The sequence below is a fragment of the Sus scrofa genome, chromosome 3 (assembly GCF_000003025.6).
Source record: "Sus scrofa isolate TJ Tabasco breed Duroc chromosome 3, Sscrofa11.1, whole genome shotgun sequence".
Classification (NCBI taxonomy): Eukaryota; Metazoa; Chordata; class Mammalia; order Artiodactyla; family Suidae; genus Sus; species Sus scrofa.
This window is the reverse complement of record NC_010445.4, coordinates 80,507,531-80,523,159: the sequence shown is the minus strand read 5'-3', so window position 1 is coordinate 80,523,159 and position 15,629 is coordinate 80,507,531. Positions and strand designations below refer to the sequence as shown.

At 37.4% G+C, this 15,629-nt stretch overlaps 1 protein-coding gene across 15 annotated transcripts in view; it reads right to left on the bottom strand.

The window, feature by feature from the left end:
• Positions 1 to 15,629, bottom strand: part of USP34 (ubiquitin specific peptidase 34) — a 258,619-nt gene that overhangs the window by 66,355 nt on the left and 176,635 nt on the right. For all 15 annotated transcript variants that reach the window (XR_002342703.1, XR_002342702.1, XM_021087489.1 and 12 more), the window contains 7 exons: positions 9,096 to 9,279; positions 8,498 to 8,658; positions 4,819 to 4,884; positions 2,834 to 2,980; positions 2,690 to 2,746; positions 2,517 to 2,594; positions 1,600 to 1,694 (listed from right to left, as the gene is read on the bottom strand). Coding sequence is in view for 13 of the 15 variants with exons in the window: in XM_021087489.1 (XP_020943148.1) it covers positions 1,600 to 1,694; positions 2,517 to 2,594; positions 2,690 to 2,746; positions 2,834 to 2,980; positions 4,819 to 4,884; positions 8,498 to 8,658; positions 9,096 to 9,279 (788 nt within the window). In the remaining 2 variants the exon portion in view is untranslated. The remainder of the gene's footprint in view (positions 1 to 1,599; positions 1,695 to 2,516; positions 2,595 to 2,689; positions 2,747 to 2,833; positions 2,981 to 4,818; positions 4,885 to 8,497; positions 8,659 to 9,095; positions 9,280 to 15,629) is intronic.

Below are 15,629 nucleotides of genomic sequence, written 5' to 3'. Positions count from 1 at the left end.
ATTATATTCCTCCATAGTAACGAACTTTTTTTTTTTTTTTTTTTTTTTGGTCTTTTTGCTATTTCTTGGGCCACTCCGTGGCATATGGAGGTTCCCAGGCTAGGGGTCCAATCGGAGCTGTAGCCACCAGCCTGTGCCAGAGCCACAGCAACGCGGGATCCAAGCCGCGTCTGCAACCTACACCACAGCTCACGGCAAGGCCTGATCCTTAACCCACTGAGCAAGGCCAGGGATCGAACCTACAACCTCATGGTTCCTAGTCGGATTCGTTAACCACTGAGCCACGATGGGAACTCCAGTAACGAACTTTTAACTGACTCCATCCTTAACTCTTAGCCTAAGCCAATTCTCACCACATGAGTTTGTCTTCTACCTATAAGTGCCTGCACAGCTATGCTTTCTTTTGAGCACATCCATCTACAACTTCTCTCTCTTGCACCCTGACTTATAGAGATTAAAAAAAGAATACCATTCTTTTCAAATGTATATTACCTGGAAAAATCTTCTATTAAGCAATTTTAAAGATGGCTTTTCATTCTCTGCCTTCAAACATGCTCAGATCTATTTCAAGTAGAAAACGCCACAAAATAAAAAAAGACGATCCTATACTTGATCTCAAAGCTCTTTCTAGAGTCTATCTTCCTTGCTTTTCTCACTGCCAAACTTCTAAAATGAATGGTCTATACTTTATGCCATATACTGATGACCCTGATTCTACGGCTACAATCTGACATCACTAAACTACCTTTTTGAAAAATCTAATGATTTTACTCAGATGTTACTTTCTCCCCATTCTCTGTGGACTATGTCAAATGAACAAATACTTTCTTCTTGATGTTCTCCTTCCCTGGTTGCTGATTCTTTTCTTTCCTGGCTTTGATTCTGTCACTTTTCCTCTGCATTTTTAGCTTGGCTTAGGTCTGAGTTATTTGCAACAGTTATGTTCTTTCTAAGGCAGATGTTCTGATGGCTTTAATAATCCTCAAATCTAAATGTTGATCATCTGATGTTACTGTATATTACCTACCTTATTTTCTATTACTGGTAAATGCAAATGCTCTCCTTGAGGCAGGCTGGCCCAATCCCAGACCTCTTGTACTTACAAGGTTATTACTATTTCTCCACCTTTAACTAGATTGAAAGAACAACTTATGCAGTTAATTTCTATTTGTCCTTCAATGTTTATTGGCAGAATTAAAACATCTTTACCCAACTACTCTGCTGTAAACCAATTATTTTAGCTGGCTGGCTCTTGAGGAAAAAAAATCTCTCACTTTTAGAGATTCAGAAGAGGTCTTCAGTTCATGAGTAGACTCTATTATTCTCCACTGAGTTCACAGCAGAGGGCTAAGGAATCATACAGACCTTGGTAAGTATTTGACTAATAAAAAGGAAAAAAAATCTGAAAAAATGTAAAGGTGTTTGAAAGTTTACTTGAATAACTGAATTAAAATTGCTGTGAGAATGAGCTCCAAGCAACTGACATAACATTAATCACATAATTTTCATAAAGTTTAACATCGATTCATCCTAAGTTTGTGTTTTACTTTCATTTGGTGATTTATCAAAATGATAAAAATTACATTTCAGAAAGCATACCTTTTTTCAGCTCGTACTTTCTTCCCACAATGAGAACAAGTATACATGTTGTCACCTTCTAAAGTATCTTTAATAGTAACTTCATCAAGAGATTCCTGTGTATAAAACAATATTTAAGAGTTTCATATTATTGTTTATAGCATGCAAAAATACAAAAAAGCATTAATAACAATTTGGACAGAATGCACAGAGGCAAACTAATTTTTTTTTTTTTTAAAGTGAATTCAAACTTAGTAAGAGTATCGACACGGTGCTGTGAATCTCACTAAATTAAAAAAACTCAACTATTTAAAGTTTAAGGAGTTCCCTGGTGGCTCAGCAGGTTAAGGATCTGTTGTCACTGTTGTGGCTTGGGTTTGCATGCTGCAGGCACAGCAAAAAAAAAAAGAGAGAGAGAACAAAAAATTTTGATTGAGAAAAATCAGCCCTGCAAATTTTTTGGGGGGGGGGGTCTTTTTTGGGCCGCACCCTTGGCATATGGAGGTTCCCAGGTTAGGGCTTGAACTGGAGCTAAAGCTCCTAGCCTACACCACAGCCACAGCAATGTGGGATCTGAGCCTCATCTGCGACCTATACCACAGCTCATGGCAAAGCCAGATCTTTAACCCACCAAGCAAGGCCAAGGGTTGAGCCTACGTTCTCATGAATACTAGCCCGGTTCATTACTGTTGAGCTACTACAGGAACTCTGAGCTTTGGATTCTATCTTTAATTTTTTAAAAAAGTTTTATTGACATATAGTTGATTTACAATGCTGTGATAATTTCTGCTGTATTTAATTCTTATTTAAGTAGTGTTGCAAGAAGATACATAAAAACGTAAAAGCTAATTCTCTCTTAAGGTAACAAATAAGCCTGCTATATATGCAGATAGTTAAGACTAGAAAAAAGTTCAAAAACTATATATAACATTACTCACATAAATGTTCTTCATATCAGCCACCTGGCACCTCACGGTGTAAAACTCTTCAGCAGTCTGACTAACGTGTTCACAATCCTGGTCAATCAACAGCCCAAAATTGGTAAATTATTGTAATAAGATAAAATACAAATTAAGACTTCCAAAAAGCAAAGAAGAGGTCAAATACTTACCAAGGACACAACATTGTTTGTAATAACACCTCCAAACAAACTTTTGACAGTATTTTTCTTAAAAACAAAAAACACAAAAGTCAATAATTGCAATAGAGTAAATCTGTACAAATTCCAAAGAAACTTGAATATTCCAGTACTAACCAGTTCTGGAGACATTTCCTCAATTTTAGTAATCAAATCAGTAAAAAACTCTGTCATATCTTTCTGCTCCCCAGTATTTAGAGGCTGTTTATCCATGGTGTATGTTTTACAAAAGGGTCTAGGATTATATGCTTTGCATTCACTCTCCTGTGAAAGAAAAAGGAGAAGGGAGTTATAAAACAATCAAATAAACAAATCTAAGTCTTAAACAGAAATTACCACCAGAAGGTTCTTAAACAAAAACAAAACAGGTAGTAAATCTACAAAGAAAGGATTAAAATGAGGAGTTCCCATTGTGGCGTAGCAGAAACAAATCCGACCAAGAACCGTGAGGTTTTGGGTTCGATCGCTGGATCCTCACTGGTGGATAAGGATCCAGCGTTGCCATGAGCTGTGATCACAGATGCAGCTCAGATTCCGCATAGCTGTGGCTGGTGCACAGGCCTGCAGCTATAAGCTCCAATGGAACCTCCATATGCCATGGATGAGGCCCTAAAAAAACAAACAAACAAAAAAAAACCAAAAAAAAAAAAAAAAGAAAAAGAAAAAAGAAAGTATTAAAATGCACTCTTCTATTTCATTTTTGTTTGATTTTCATGGCATTTTCAGTTTACTTGGTGCCAAAAGATGCTTCAATTACTGTAAGTGAAGACATTTATATTTTTTAGGTCTAGGAATTTCTAGGAAAGAAGCTGAAACCCAAAGGATACAGATTTGTATTGTGAAGCATAAAATACAAAACCTTTGCAGGGAGTAAGTTTTCTTACGGACTGGACTTTTGTTGTTTAAAACAGCAATAAAACTATTTTGTCCATTCAGAGAGCATGTTCCAACTCTGTTTAAAGGAGAACAAAAGTGGGATCAAGGGGTAACAATTTTTCTTTTTTTTTGGTTCAAAATCTCATTTATTGAGCACTTATTAAGTCTCAGAAGCTGAAATACATAGGAATAAATATATGATCTCTGTCCTCAAGATTCTAACAGGCGAGACAAGTAACTTTGAATACAAGTGCTGGCTCAACGGCAATGAACCTGACTAGTATCCATGATGACTAGGATTCAATCCCGGGCCCCGTTCAGTGGGTTAAGGATCTGGCATTGCCGTGAGTTGCAGTAGGTTGCAGACGTGGCTCAGATCTTGCATTGCTGTGGCTGTGGCGTAGCCTGGTAGCTACAGCTCCAATTTGACCCCTAGTCTGGGAACTTTCATATGCCATGGGTGTGGCCCTAACAAGCAAAAAAAGCAAAAAAAAAAAGTGCTGGAACAACAACATTTTGCTGACGTGGGGATACTCTGGAATTTTTGGTCTTTTGGAGGACAGGCTTTCTCAAGAAAACCAAATTGATTCTTGAAGGATGACAAGTCAAAGAAAATGGAGAAGAGCGCTGATAAAACAGTGCTATAGGCAGAAGGACTAGCATAAATAACTGCTTAAGTGATGAAGCAACAGGGTGAACTTCAAATGGCTTATCATTCCTGTAGGGTGAGGCTGGATGTGGGGAGAGGTAAGAAATGAGGTTGAAGGCAAGGGGCAAAATCACAGAGAGTATGTGCCATACTAACTGAACCTGAATACTTTTCTGTATTCAGAATGAGCCACTGAAGAGTTTTAACTAGGAGAGTAATATTTTAAGATTTTTAATTTTCTTTCAAGATTGATGACTTTCATAGTTTTTTGGGGGGGAATTAATAAGGACAAAGAGAAATCAGTCAGAAACCCCTAAGACTATGGGGAGGGCCTTGTGATGAAAAAAGGATCAGATACAAGAAATTCTTCAAAGGATATATTAACAAAATGTAAATGACTGAAATGTGACTGTTAAAATTCACTATAACACAGAATATCAGCAACTGAAAAATACAATTTGGAAAATAAGAGTATGTAGTTAAGATAAAGCCAATACAAATGAACTCTAATTCATGTTTTCACCCTTGGTCAAAGGGTATATCTAATTAGTTTTTCATATCCAATTCTCAGACATACCATTAAATATGTAAACATTTTTTGAAGCTCCAGAAGAGTGGTCTTGTGCTTCATATCTTCAGAATACTATAAATTAAGAAAAAAACTTTGCATTAAAGCATACCAATGGTGGTAAATTAGACATTCTAGAAAAGAAAGTATTACATGTGCTTATAACTTTTAAAAGAATGTGTTTTCATTCTTTTAGTCATATATAAGAAAAATACACAGTCTATATTCTTGAGAAATTTTAGCATCTTAAAAATTGGAGTATTTTGTTCATTATATAAATACAGCCATCACTACTACGTAAGCAAACTGAAAAAAGAGATCTTAACTGCTTTCCAGATCAGCACTTATTTGGTTCAATGCTGATTTACAAGATGGCGATTGTGTAAGAACAGAAAACATTTTCTAAGTGTGTAACAAAGCTGTTTTCCACAAATACATCCATACATTAAAAAAATATATTAACAAATGACAAATCTTACCTTCATCTAGCCATATCTTTTTTTTTTTTTTTTTTTTCCCTAGAACAGTGGATTCTTAACACTTCCAGGGAATATTGCCCAAGGTCTTTGAAAATTCTCTGAATATTCAGTACATTAACTGAGAATCAGGATTCTGGGTAGACTCATTTACTAGAGACTTTGTCCTGAATAGGACCTTATGAGAGTCCCACATTCATGCCAGGCACATGTTAGATATACTTTATCTCAAATATTAAAAAAAAAAAAATCCATGAAGTAACTAATATCCTCATTACAAATTATTATCTATCATAATTTTGAAGAAATGCTGACAGTGTCTGGAAATAATAAGCATCAAATACGCCAAAAGTACACATGTGTCAATTCTGTGGCAGGGGGACAAGTAAAATGGTTCCACTCTTTGGAGCTTCTAATCAAATTGAGGACACAAGATAAGGACCCTGAAATAGAAATCTGTTCAACGTATAGTTACTAAAAAATTATATGGTTTTACATGCAAGAGGAACCGAATAAAAGGAATGAACAAAACTGGCAAAACTACAGTGGAGTCCTGGCATAGGGAAGGCTATATATTCCATGAGATTATGAGAGTAGTCACATAAAATGACATCTTCCAGTATATAAGAGATATGATACAAACTGTTAGTAATTCAGAATTTTTAAATGGTCAGGAATAAAGACCTGGATTTGTATTTTCATTACTGGAGAATTACTAATTATTAATTAATTATTCATTACCGATAAATTCAGCTGAATAGAAATGACTGAATCCTTTAAAATCAAAACCAGAGATATTTTACTTAATATGCATTTTATAAGTAAGTAAATATCTTATATATGTACCTATTTACTACTTAAAAGAATACATGTTTAGGAGTTCCCTTTTGGCATAGCAGGTTAAGAATCCAGTGGGGTCACTGCAGTGGCCTGGGTTGCTACTGTGATGTGGCCAAAAGTGAAAAGAACAAAAAAGGGTGTTCACACCTGTTAGGATGGCTATTATTAAAAAAACTCAGAAAATAAATGTTACTAAGGATATGAATAAATTGGAACTCTTGTGTATTTTTAGTTGTAATGTAAAAGAGTACAGCCACAGCGGAAAAATGGTGGCATGGGGGTTACTTAAAAAACTAAATACAAAATCACTACATGCTCTAGCAATTCCGCTTCTGGGCACACATAAAAAAGAAGTGAAAGCAGGGACTCAAATGGATATTTGAACACTCATGTTCAAAGCAACATTATTCACAATAGCCAAAAGGTTATAAGTAACCCCAAAGAGCCCAATGACAGACGACTAGATAAACAAAATGTAGCATATATATATTATTCAGCCTTAAAAACAAAGGAAATTCTGACACACAATATAAATGAATCTTGAAGACATTATGCTAAATGAAATAGGCCAGTCACAAAAGAACTAATATTAAATGATTCCACTTATATGAAGTACCTAGAGTAGTCAAATTCACAGGAAGTAGAACAGTGGTTACAAGGGATTTTGGGAAAAGGGAGAATGGATAGTTAAATATTTAATGAGGACGGTGAAGAAATTCTGGAGGTTGACGGTGGTCTTGGTTGCAATGTGAATTAATACCACAGAACTGTACTTATAATTGATAGATTTTATACTGCGTATATTCTACCACGATTAAAATACATGCAGTTTCAACTTTCTGCGGAAATCAGAAAGGAAATAATAAAAATTAACATTTTCATGTAAATAATCAAGTGCTTATTCAACTAGGGTATTTTCCAAAGCCATGTCAAATTCTATTCTGTAAGAATTTCCTATTTGGAGACAGGTCTCTAAATTTAGAATGGTATTTTAACCAAAAATATCATTCATGATACTTATTCATAGTTAGCACATCTAATTATTCTTTATGTTGCTACATACTAAGTCCTGACAGTGCTAATGGCTAAAAGGTAATCATTACTATTAAGAAGAGAAACCAGGAGTTCACTAGTGGTGCAGTGGAAAAGAACCCAACTAGGAACCACAAGGTTGCGGGTTCAATCCCTGGCCTTGTTCAGCGGGTTAAGGATCCAGCATTGCTGTGAGCTGTGGTGTAGACTGCAGACGTGGCTTGGATCTGGCGTTGCTGTGGCATAGGCTGGTGGCTACAGCTCTGATGAGACCCCTAGCCTGGGAACCTCCATATGCCGCAGGAGTGGCCCTAGAAAAGGCAAAAAGACAAAAAACAAAAAACAAAAACACTAGGGCTCACAATCAAATTTATTTTAGGACAAATATAAAAGAAACAAGGTCAGTGATTCTGGTAATACTTCCAGAATTTAGGCTTTATTTTCTATGTAATTAAAATCTCTATCAATTTTTACTGAAAATATCATGTTTTGTTTTTGTTTAGTTTTTACTGCACTTGTGGCATGTGGAAGTACTCAAGCCAGGGATCAAAACCCTTGCCATAGCAGCTACCCAAGCCACTTCAGTGACAACGCCACATCCTAACCCACTGCACCATAAGGGAACTCTCTATATTCATTTAATACACTAAGTGTGTATATTCCACAACTGTGTTTTCCTTTGATAAAAAAGGAATTAGGAGTTACCGTCATGGTGCAGCAGAAACGAATCTGACTAGGAACCATGAGGTTGTGGGTTCAATCCCTGGCCTCGCTCAGTGGGTTAAGGATCTGGTGTTGCCGTGAGCTGGGAGGTAGATCGCAGACATGGCTCAGATCTGGCGTTGCTGTGGCTCTGGAGTAGGCTGGCGGCAATAGCTCCAATTAGACCCCTAGCCTGGGAACCTCCATATACCACAGGTGCAGGCCTAAAAAGACCAAAAAAAATAAAAAAATAAAAAAAAACAAAAAAAATAAAAAAAATTTTAAAAAGGAATTATATTATTTGGAGTAATGTACTGAAGTGTAAAAATAATTGACTAGTATCCATGAAGAGTGGGTTTGATCCCTGGCCTCACTTAGCAGGTTAAGGATCTGGCATTGTTGTGAGCTGTGATGCAGGTCACAGATGTGGCTTGGATTCCACGTTGCTGTGGCATAGGCCAGCAGCTATAGTTCTGATTCAACCCCTAGCCTGGGAACTTCCATATGCTGCTGGTGCAGCCCTAAAAAACAAAAAAACAAAAAAACAAAAAAAAAAAGGAAAAAAAAAGAAAAGAAAAAAAGATCTATTTTAAAATTTTGTTTTGCAGTTTCAATTTTTAGAATAAGGGAAATTATACCTTAGCAGTGAAGACAGCTTGTCTTGCCTCAGGTATCATATAAAGTTGCTGAATAGTAGAAGCCAAGTAACAAGTAGCTCCAAGGTTAGTCAGGCCAACAAATCTACACTCAGCACGGACATCTTCATGAGGCCAATAGTCCCATTTATAAGGTGCATGAGCTGCTGAAAAAAGAGGGGGAGTGGATGCCCCCCCAAACAAACTATTAAACATAATGTATTTTGCTTTCATTAACAATTACTACATCCATTGCTTATTTAGTTCATATACATACAACATATATAATGATTTTTAAAATTAATAAGAACACATACTAAAACTAACTCATTCCTAAAAATTCAAAGGACCATCAAAACTTTACTTGGCACTAAATTATTTAAACCCTAAACATGAAACTATTTCAGACATCTATTAAAAAGTCCATCACACCTGTTTTTTTCTCCAAAGACCAATGTTTGTGTTTTAACGTCAATGTCTTAGCAACAATAGTTTATAGTGTTAAAATGTATGAATAGTGAATTCTTTCATTAAATCATGCTCTCCAAAATGTCACTTCTGCAAACAAAATTTAGAAAGAGTAAAGGAAAAGACTGCTTACACTGCATGTGTTGTGCCATAACCCAGTTATGTATTAGTCTGTAGTTTTCAACAGATCCCTTGACCATCTCCACTAACAAATCATATGCAGCAGCTCTTGAAGAATGTGATTTGCACTTGGGCTGTTGTCTATCTTTTAGACTAGGCAACAAAAACAGAAGATTGAAGATATCTCTTAAAAATTCCTGGGGAAAAAAGAAAGAAAGAACAAGTACATTATCTAAACTTAGAAATTAATTATATTCCAAATATAATGAGTGAGTTACACAGAGTAAACTGGATTATATGACAATCTACAATTTACTAAAAGATTTTTAAAACTTAAAGGAGTACTACACATCATCATCTGAAAGTATTCCCAATGTTCACTTCTCTTAGAGAAAATGGAATGGGGAAGGGGTGTCACCTTTATTCTTCCCTCCTTCTTGATAACTGCTAACTCATTTTTACAGAGTCCCATCTAGAATACTGTTATTTTCCATTCCATTCAGTGCCCAAACACTTTTGCTCAGGTCCCATTACCCTCTATTTAGGCTTAAGTTTTTCCTATTTTAGTCTAATTATAGTAGTAGTATCAGCAAGAGCAACAAAAGCAGCAACTAACTCAACAATGAGCATCTATAAGTACCAGTTACCATTCAAAGGTCCCCAAACAAAAAAACCCCAAAAGGGTTAAGAATCTTTCCTGGAGTCACAGAGTTGGAAGGTGCCATACTCAGGATTTAAAACACCAAGCTCTTAACCTCAATACCTGTGAAGTTCAAATTGAGGTGCAAAGTTATATAAAATACATTATAGGGAGCTCCCGTCGTGGCTCGGTGGTTAATGAATCTGACTAGGAGCCATGAGGTTGCAGGTTTGATCCCTGGCCTTGCTCACTGGGTTAAGGATCCTGGTGTTGCCGTGAGCTGTGGTGTAGGTCACAGACGTGACTCGGATCTGGTGTTGCTGTGGTTCTGGTGTAGGCCGGCGGCTACAGCTCCGATTAGACCCCTAGGCTGGGAACTTCCATGTGCTGCAGGAGCAGCCCCAGAAAAGGCAAAAAGACAATAAATAAATAAGTAAATAAATAAATACATTATAGATGTACTTTTCCCTAAATTTAATCTGTCTGAGAAAGGGTCACCTTTCCCTCTTGTTCTTTAGTTGGTCCTTTGCTACTTTTTTAAAGAAAGTTACTTCTCACTTATCTCACGTTGTTCCCCACTGTCCTGGATATAAAACCTCCTGAGGTACTGTGTAGAAAAGACATAATATTGTTAAGATGGAGACTCTGCTATCCTTAGAAAAGCTGCATTATAATGTTGGCTCCAGGCTACCATCTGAATTCTTGAATGGTAAACAGTTCCCTCCTCTGTTATAAAACCTTTTCTAAGTAATAAAATGGCTAATTATGCCTCATTGTATTTGGTTTATGCAGAATACCTGCCTTCCATCCAGGAGCCTGAATTTCAGTGACTGTGGTCAATTATGGAGATCTTATGTGCCTACATGAACCAACCCTTGATAAAGCCCCTGGACTCCTACATTCAAGAGAGCTTCCTTGGTAGACAACACCTCATACATGTTGCCACACTCATTGCTGGGAGAATTAAGCACATCCTAATGCAACGCCATTGGGAGAGAACTCTCAGAAGGGCTTGCCTGGTTTCCACCAGACTCATCTCCATGCTTTCTTCTACTGATTTTATTTTCTATTACACTTGTGATAAAGCTTCATCATAAATACAACTACATGCTGAGTCCTTCTAGGGAATCACTGAAACTGGGAGTGGTCTTGGGTACCTCTGATACAGGTACTAAATGAAAAACAATTCACAATATTTTCCCATTAATAACTTCTCCTCTTGCATCCCACTATCATCAAATAAAGTACAATGCATTTAGTAAAGAAAATAAGTTTGGATAAGAAATATGGAAAGTGAATAGAGGCTTATTTCATATATCTGACAGACAATAAGATTGTATCTATTTTATAATTCAGAGGTGAGAGGACTGTCTTAGAGACACAGAGTAACACATTTACGTGAACTGGAAAATAAAGTCACTCACTCAAAAAGAAACAGACTTGGCTAATAACTAGTTTAACAATAAACTATCTTTGCTAATTAGTTTAGATCTAGAAACTGAATGAGCTAAACAGACATAGCTCCAAAGTTTTGACAAAATACATTTTTTAACTTTTTATTTTTTATTATTACAGTTAATTTACAATGTTCTGTCAATTTCTGCTGTACAGCAAAGGGACCCAGTCATTCATACACACACACACACACACACACACACACACACACACACACCCTTTTCCCACATTATCTGCCATTATGTTCTATCACGAGTGATTGGATATAGTTCCCTGTGCTATACAGCAGGACCCCATTGCTTACTCATCCTAAATGTAATAGTTTGCATCTTGACAAAATAAATTTAAAGCCTGAGATAAAAGGATTTTACTGAAACATTATCATTGGTAAAAACATGCTGAAATGAACAACATATTTTCCTCACTCTGAGTTTACCAGGAAAGCAGGTGTCTTTCAGTGAAAAAGTAACATGTATAATAAGATACGCATTTGATAAACAACTGTAAAGCCATTTTGGTATACTTCATATAAAGAAGAAGCTTAAACTGACGCTTGAGAGAATATTAAAAATAACTTTTATTATTATTATTTTTTTGCTTCTTAGGGCCGCACTTGCAGCATATGGAGGTTCCCAGGCCAGTGGTTGAATTGAAGTTACAGCTGCCAACCTACCCCACAGCCACAGCAACACAGGATCTGAGCTGTGTCTGTGACCTACACCACAGTTTACAGCAATGCCAGATCCTTAACCCGCTGAGGAAGGCCAGGGATTGAACCCACAACCTCATGGCTCCTAGTTGGATTCGTTTCCACTGCACCACAATGGGAACTCCTAAAAATAATTTCTGACGACAGATCAGAGTGTGATCTTCAATATGTAATTCAGAAGAAATTCAAAGAGTTAATCTTACTAAAACAAAATTTCCATTCCTACTGCAAACATTATATAAAAAAAGGTTTCTTAGAATATACAGTACAGTAGTAAGAGAATTAATGAACATGTGGTCATATTAGCTTATTAAGTAATATCCATCTACAAATATACAAATTAATTTAAAGCCACATATCTTTTTTTTTTTTTGTCTTTTTGCTATTTCTTTGGGCTGCTCCTGCGGCATATGGAGGTTCCCAGGCTAGAGGTCGAATGGAGCTGTAGCCACTGGCCTAAGCCAGAGCCACAGCAACATGGGATCCCAGCCACGTCTGCAACCTACACCACAGCTCATGGCAACGCCGGATTGTTAACCCACTGAGCAAGGGCAGGGACCGAATCCGCAACCTCATGGTTCCTAGTCGGATTCGTTAACCACTGCGCCATGACGGGAACTCCATGCCACATATCTTTCTTGTTAATGCTTTTCTTTTTGGTCACAGTTGCAGCATTTGGAAGTTCCTGGGCTAGGGATTAACCCAGGCTGCACCAGTGTGAAAATGGCAGGTCCTTAACCAGCTGAGCCACAAGAGAACTCCCATGGTGCATATATTTTCAATAAAATTTCAGTTTTAATGTTTCATATTTACATGGCAAAATTCAAAGTATATTTACATTTGCTTTGACTGCTCATGCTCAAATACATATAATGTAATGATAGCTAAAAATAGAAGAAATTTAAGACAACACCGTGTAGTCATAGGCAATAAATGCTTTTATCAATTTCAACAATCCCCTGGAAATTACATCCTTTAAAAATATGTAAACCTAGGATATACTGAGTAACAGAGAATGCAGCCAATAAATAACTATAAATGGAGTATAACCTTTAAGTATTACAAATCACTATATTGTACACATGTAACATACATTTACACTAACTACACTTTCATAAAAAATTTTTTGAACTTGAAAACATTTAGAAATTTCTTAAAATTTAAAAAATTTAACAGGACACCTAGGTTTTCCAAAATTCTTCTTTCTGGGGGGAGAGGGAGAATGTGCCCTTGGAATGTGCAATTTCCTGGGCCAGGGGTGGAACCCAAGCCATGTTTAACAGTGACAACACCAGATCCTTAACTGCTAGGCCACCAGGGAACTCCTCGAAAATGCTTTAAAGAATATGTGAGCAGTAAGTTTGAAGATCACTTCAAAAAGTGATCTTTTCAAAGAGTATGAAAAAGTATGCTGGCCCTCAATCTTTTATCAAATTTATTTTGTTAAAGTATAAAGGCCCCCTTTTGGAGTTCCCGTCATGGCTCAGTGGTTAACAAATCTGACTAGGGACCACGGGGTTGCAGGTTTGATCCCTTGCCTTGCTCAGTGGGTTGAGGATCTGGCGTTGCTGTAAGCTGTGGTGTGGATCGCAGACACAGCTTGGATCTGGTGTAGGCTAGCGGCTACAGCTCCGATTAGACCCCTAGCCTGGGAACCTCCATATGCCATGGGAGTGGCCCTAGAAAAGGCAAAAAGACAAAATAAGATAAAAGGCCCCTTTTTTTAAGTTCCAAAAATAATGATTTGGGGAGTTCCCGTGTGGCTCAGAGGGTTAAAGATCCAACACTGTCACTGCAAAAGCTCAGGTTGCTGCTGTGACATGGGTTCAATCTCTGGCCCAAGAACTTCCACATGCCACGGGCATGCTTTCCCCAAAAGTAATGCTTTTATTTTATCGTACATATAGAAATAATTTCCTGGGACTACAATAGATGGCTACCTAGCTTCCCAAAGTTACCTCCTATATTTCGTCAAACTCAAGCCAAAGTGAACTAATCACTCAATAACCTGCACATACCCATGGTTTTGTAGGACTTATTTTTCATTAATACTCTTTTCTGTAACATAAAAGTTTCCCTTACTTTTCTACTTAAGAAAACCTTATGCTGGTTTATCTTCTTCAAAGACTTTCCTAATCGTGTCAGTGCTATTCAATTTTCCCTACCTCTGATGGTATAACTTTAATGGCTCTTATTTTTCACCATGAATTACATATACCATAAGCAGTCATTATTTGTGAAGGCACATAATATTTTGCTAAGGCAGATTTTTCTCAATAATTACCTGCTGAACAAATAAACCATTAGATTGTTAGTTCTTAAGAATCATTCATTGGTTGAACATATATTTGCTAGATACTATACAAAGTAGTAGAAGTAAGAATGAGGTTTATATTTTTAAAATTAGAAGAATTCGAATTCTTCTAATTCTTATTAGAAGGGAGCAGGGAATTAGAAGAAGGGATTAGAAGAATGGGGCAGAGAGCAGAAGGGAGAATGAGGAAAGTGGAAAGGGGGGAGGAGGGGGAGAGGAAGAAGCAGCAGCAGTAGCAGTGATGGTGACAGTGATGAAACCAAATGTGGCCTACAAAGCCTAAAATATTTAATATAAGGCTTTTAGAAATAGCAACAACAACAACAACAAAAGACCAAAAAAAAAATAAATAAATAAATAATAAGGCTTTTTTTTTTTTTTTTTTTTTTTTTGGGTCTTTTTGCCATTTCTTGGCACACTCCAGCGGCATATGGAGGTTCCCAGGCTAGGGGTTTAATCGGAGCTGTAGCTGCCAGCCTATGCCAGAGCCGCAGCAACACGGGATCCGAGCTGCATTTGCGACCTACACGACAGCTCATGGCAACGCCAGATCCTTAACCCAATGAGTAAGGCCAGGGATCAAACCCGCAACCTCATGGTTCTTAGATTCATTAACCACTGCGCCACGACGGGAACTCCCTATAAGGCTTTTTATAGAAAACCTTTACTAATTCTTCAATAAAGTAAATTCCAGATGAAATTTTTTAAAATTCTTTTTTTTTTTTTTTGGTCTTTTTGCTATTTCTTGGGCCGCTCCCTCGGCATATGGAGGTTCCCAGGCTAGGGGTCGAATCGGAGCTGTAGCCACCAGCCTACGCCAGAGCCACAGCAACATGGGATCCGAGCCGTGTCTGCAACCTACACCACAGCTCACGGCAACGCCGGATCCTTAACCCACTGAGCAAGGGCAGGGACCGAACCCGCAACCTCATGGTTCCTAGTCGGATTCGTTAACCACTGCGCCACGACGGGAACTCCTAAAATTCTTAAATAATAAAGTGAAATTAGAGTAGAAAAGATATTTTTATTATCTTGGAGATAAGGAAGACTTTTCTTAACAATACACTAACATCGAGTGCCTTAAGCACCTACATTTGGAATCTAATAGATATTTCAAATTTAAGATGTCCAAAACAGAACTCCTGATTCTGATACCCTCCCCTCCCCTAATCTTAAACAATGAGTTTTTCCTTTCTTAGTAAATGGCATTATCATTCAGTTAATTTCTCAGACTTAAAGTTAAGACGTTGGAGTTCATGTCATGGCGCAAAGGAAACAAATCTAAGAACCACGAGGTTGTGGGTTCGATCCCTGGCCTCACTCAGTGGGTTAAGGATCCAGCGTTGCGGTGAGCTGTGGTATAGGTTGCGGACACGGCTTGGATCCCATGTTGCTGTGGCTGTGGTATAGGCTGGCAGCTGCAGCTCCG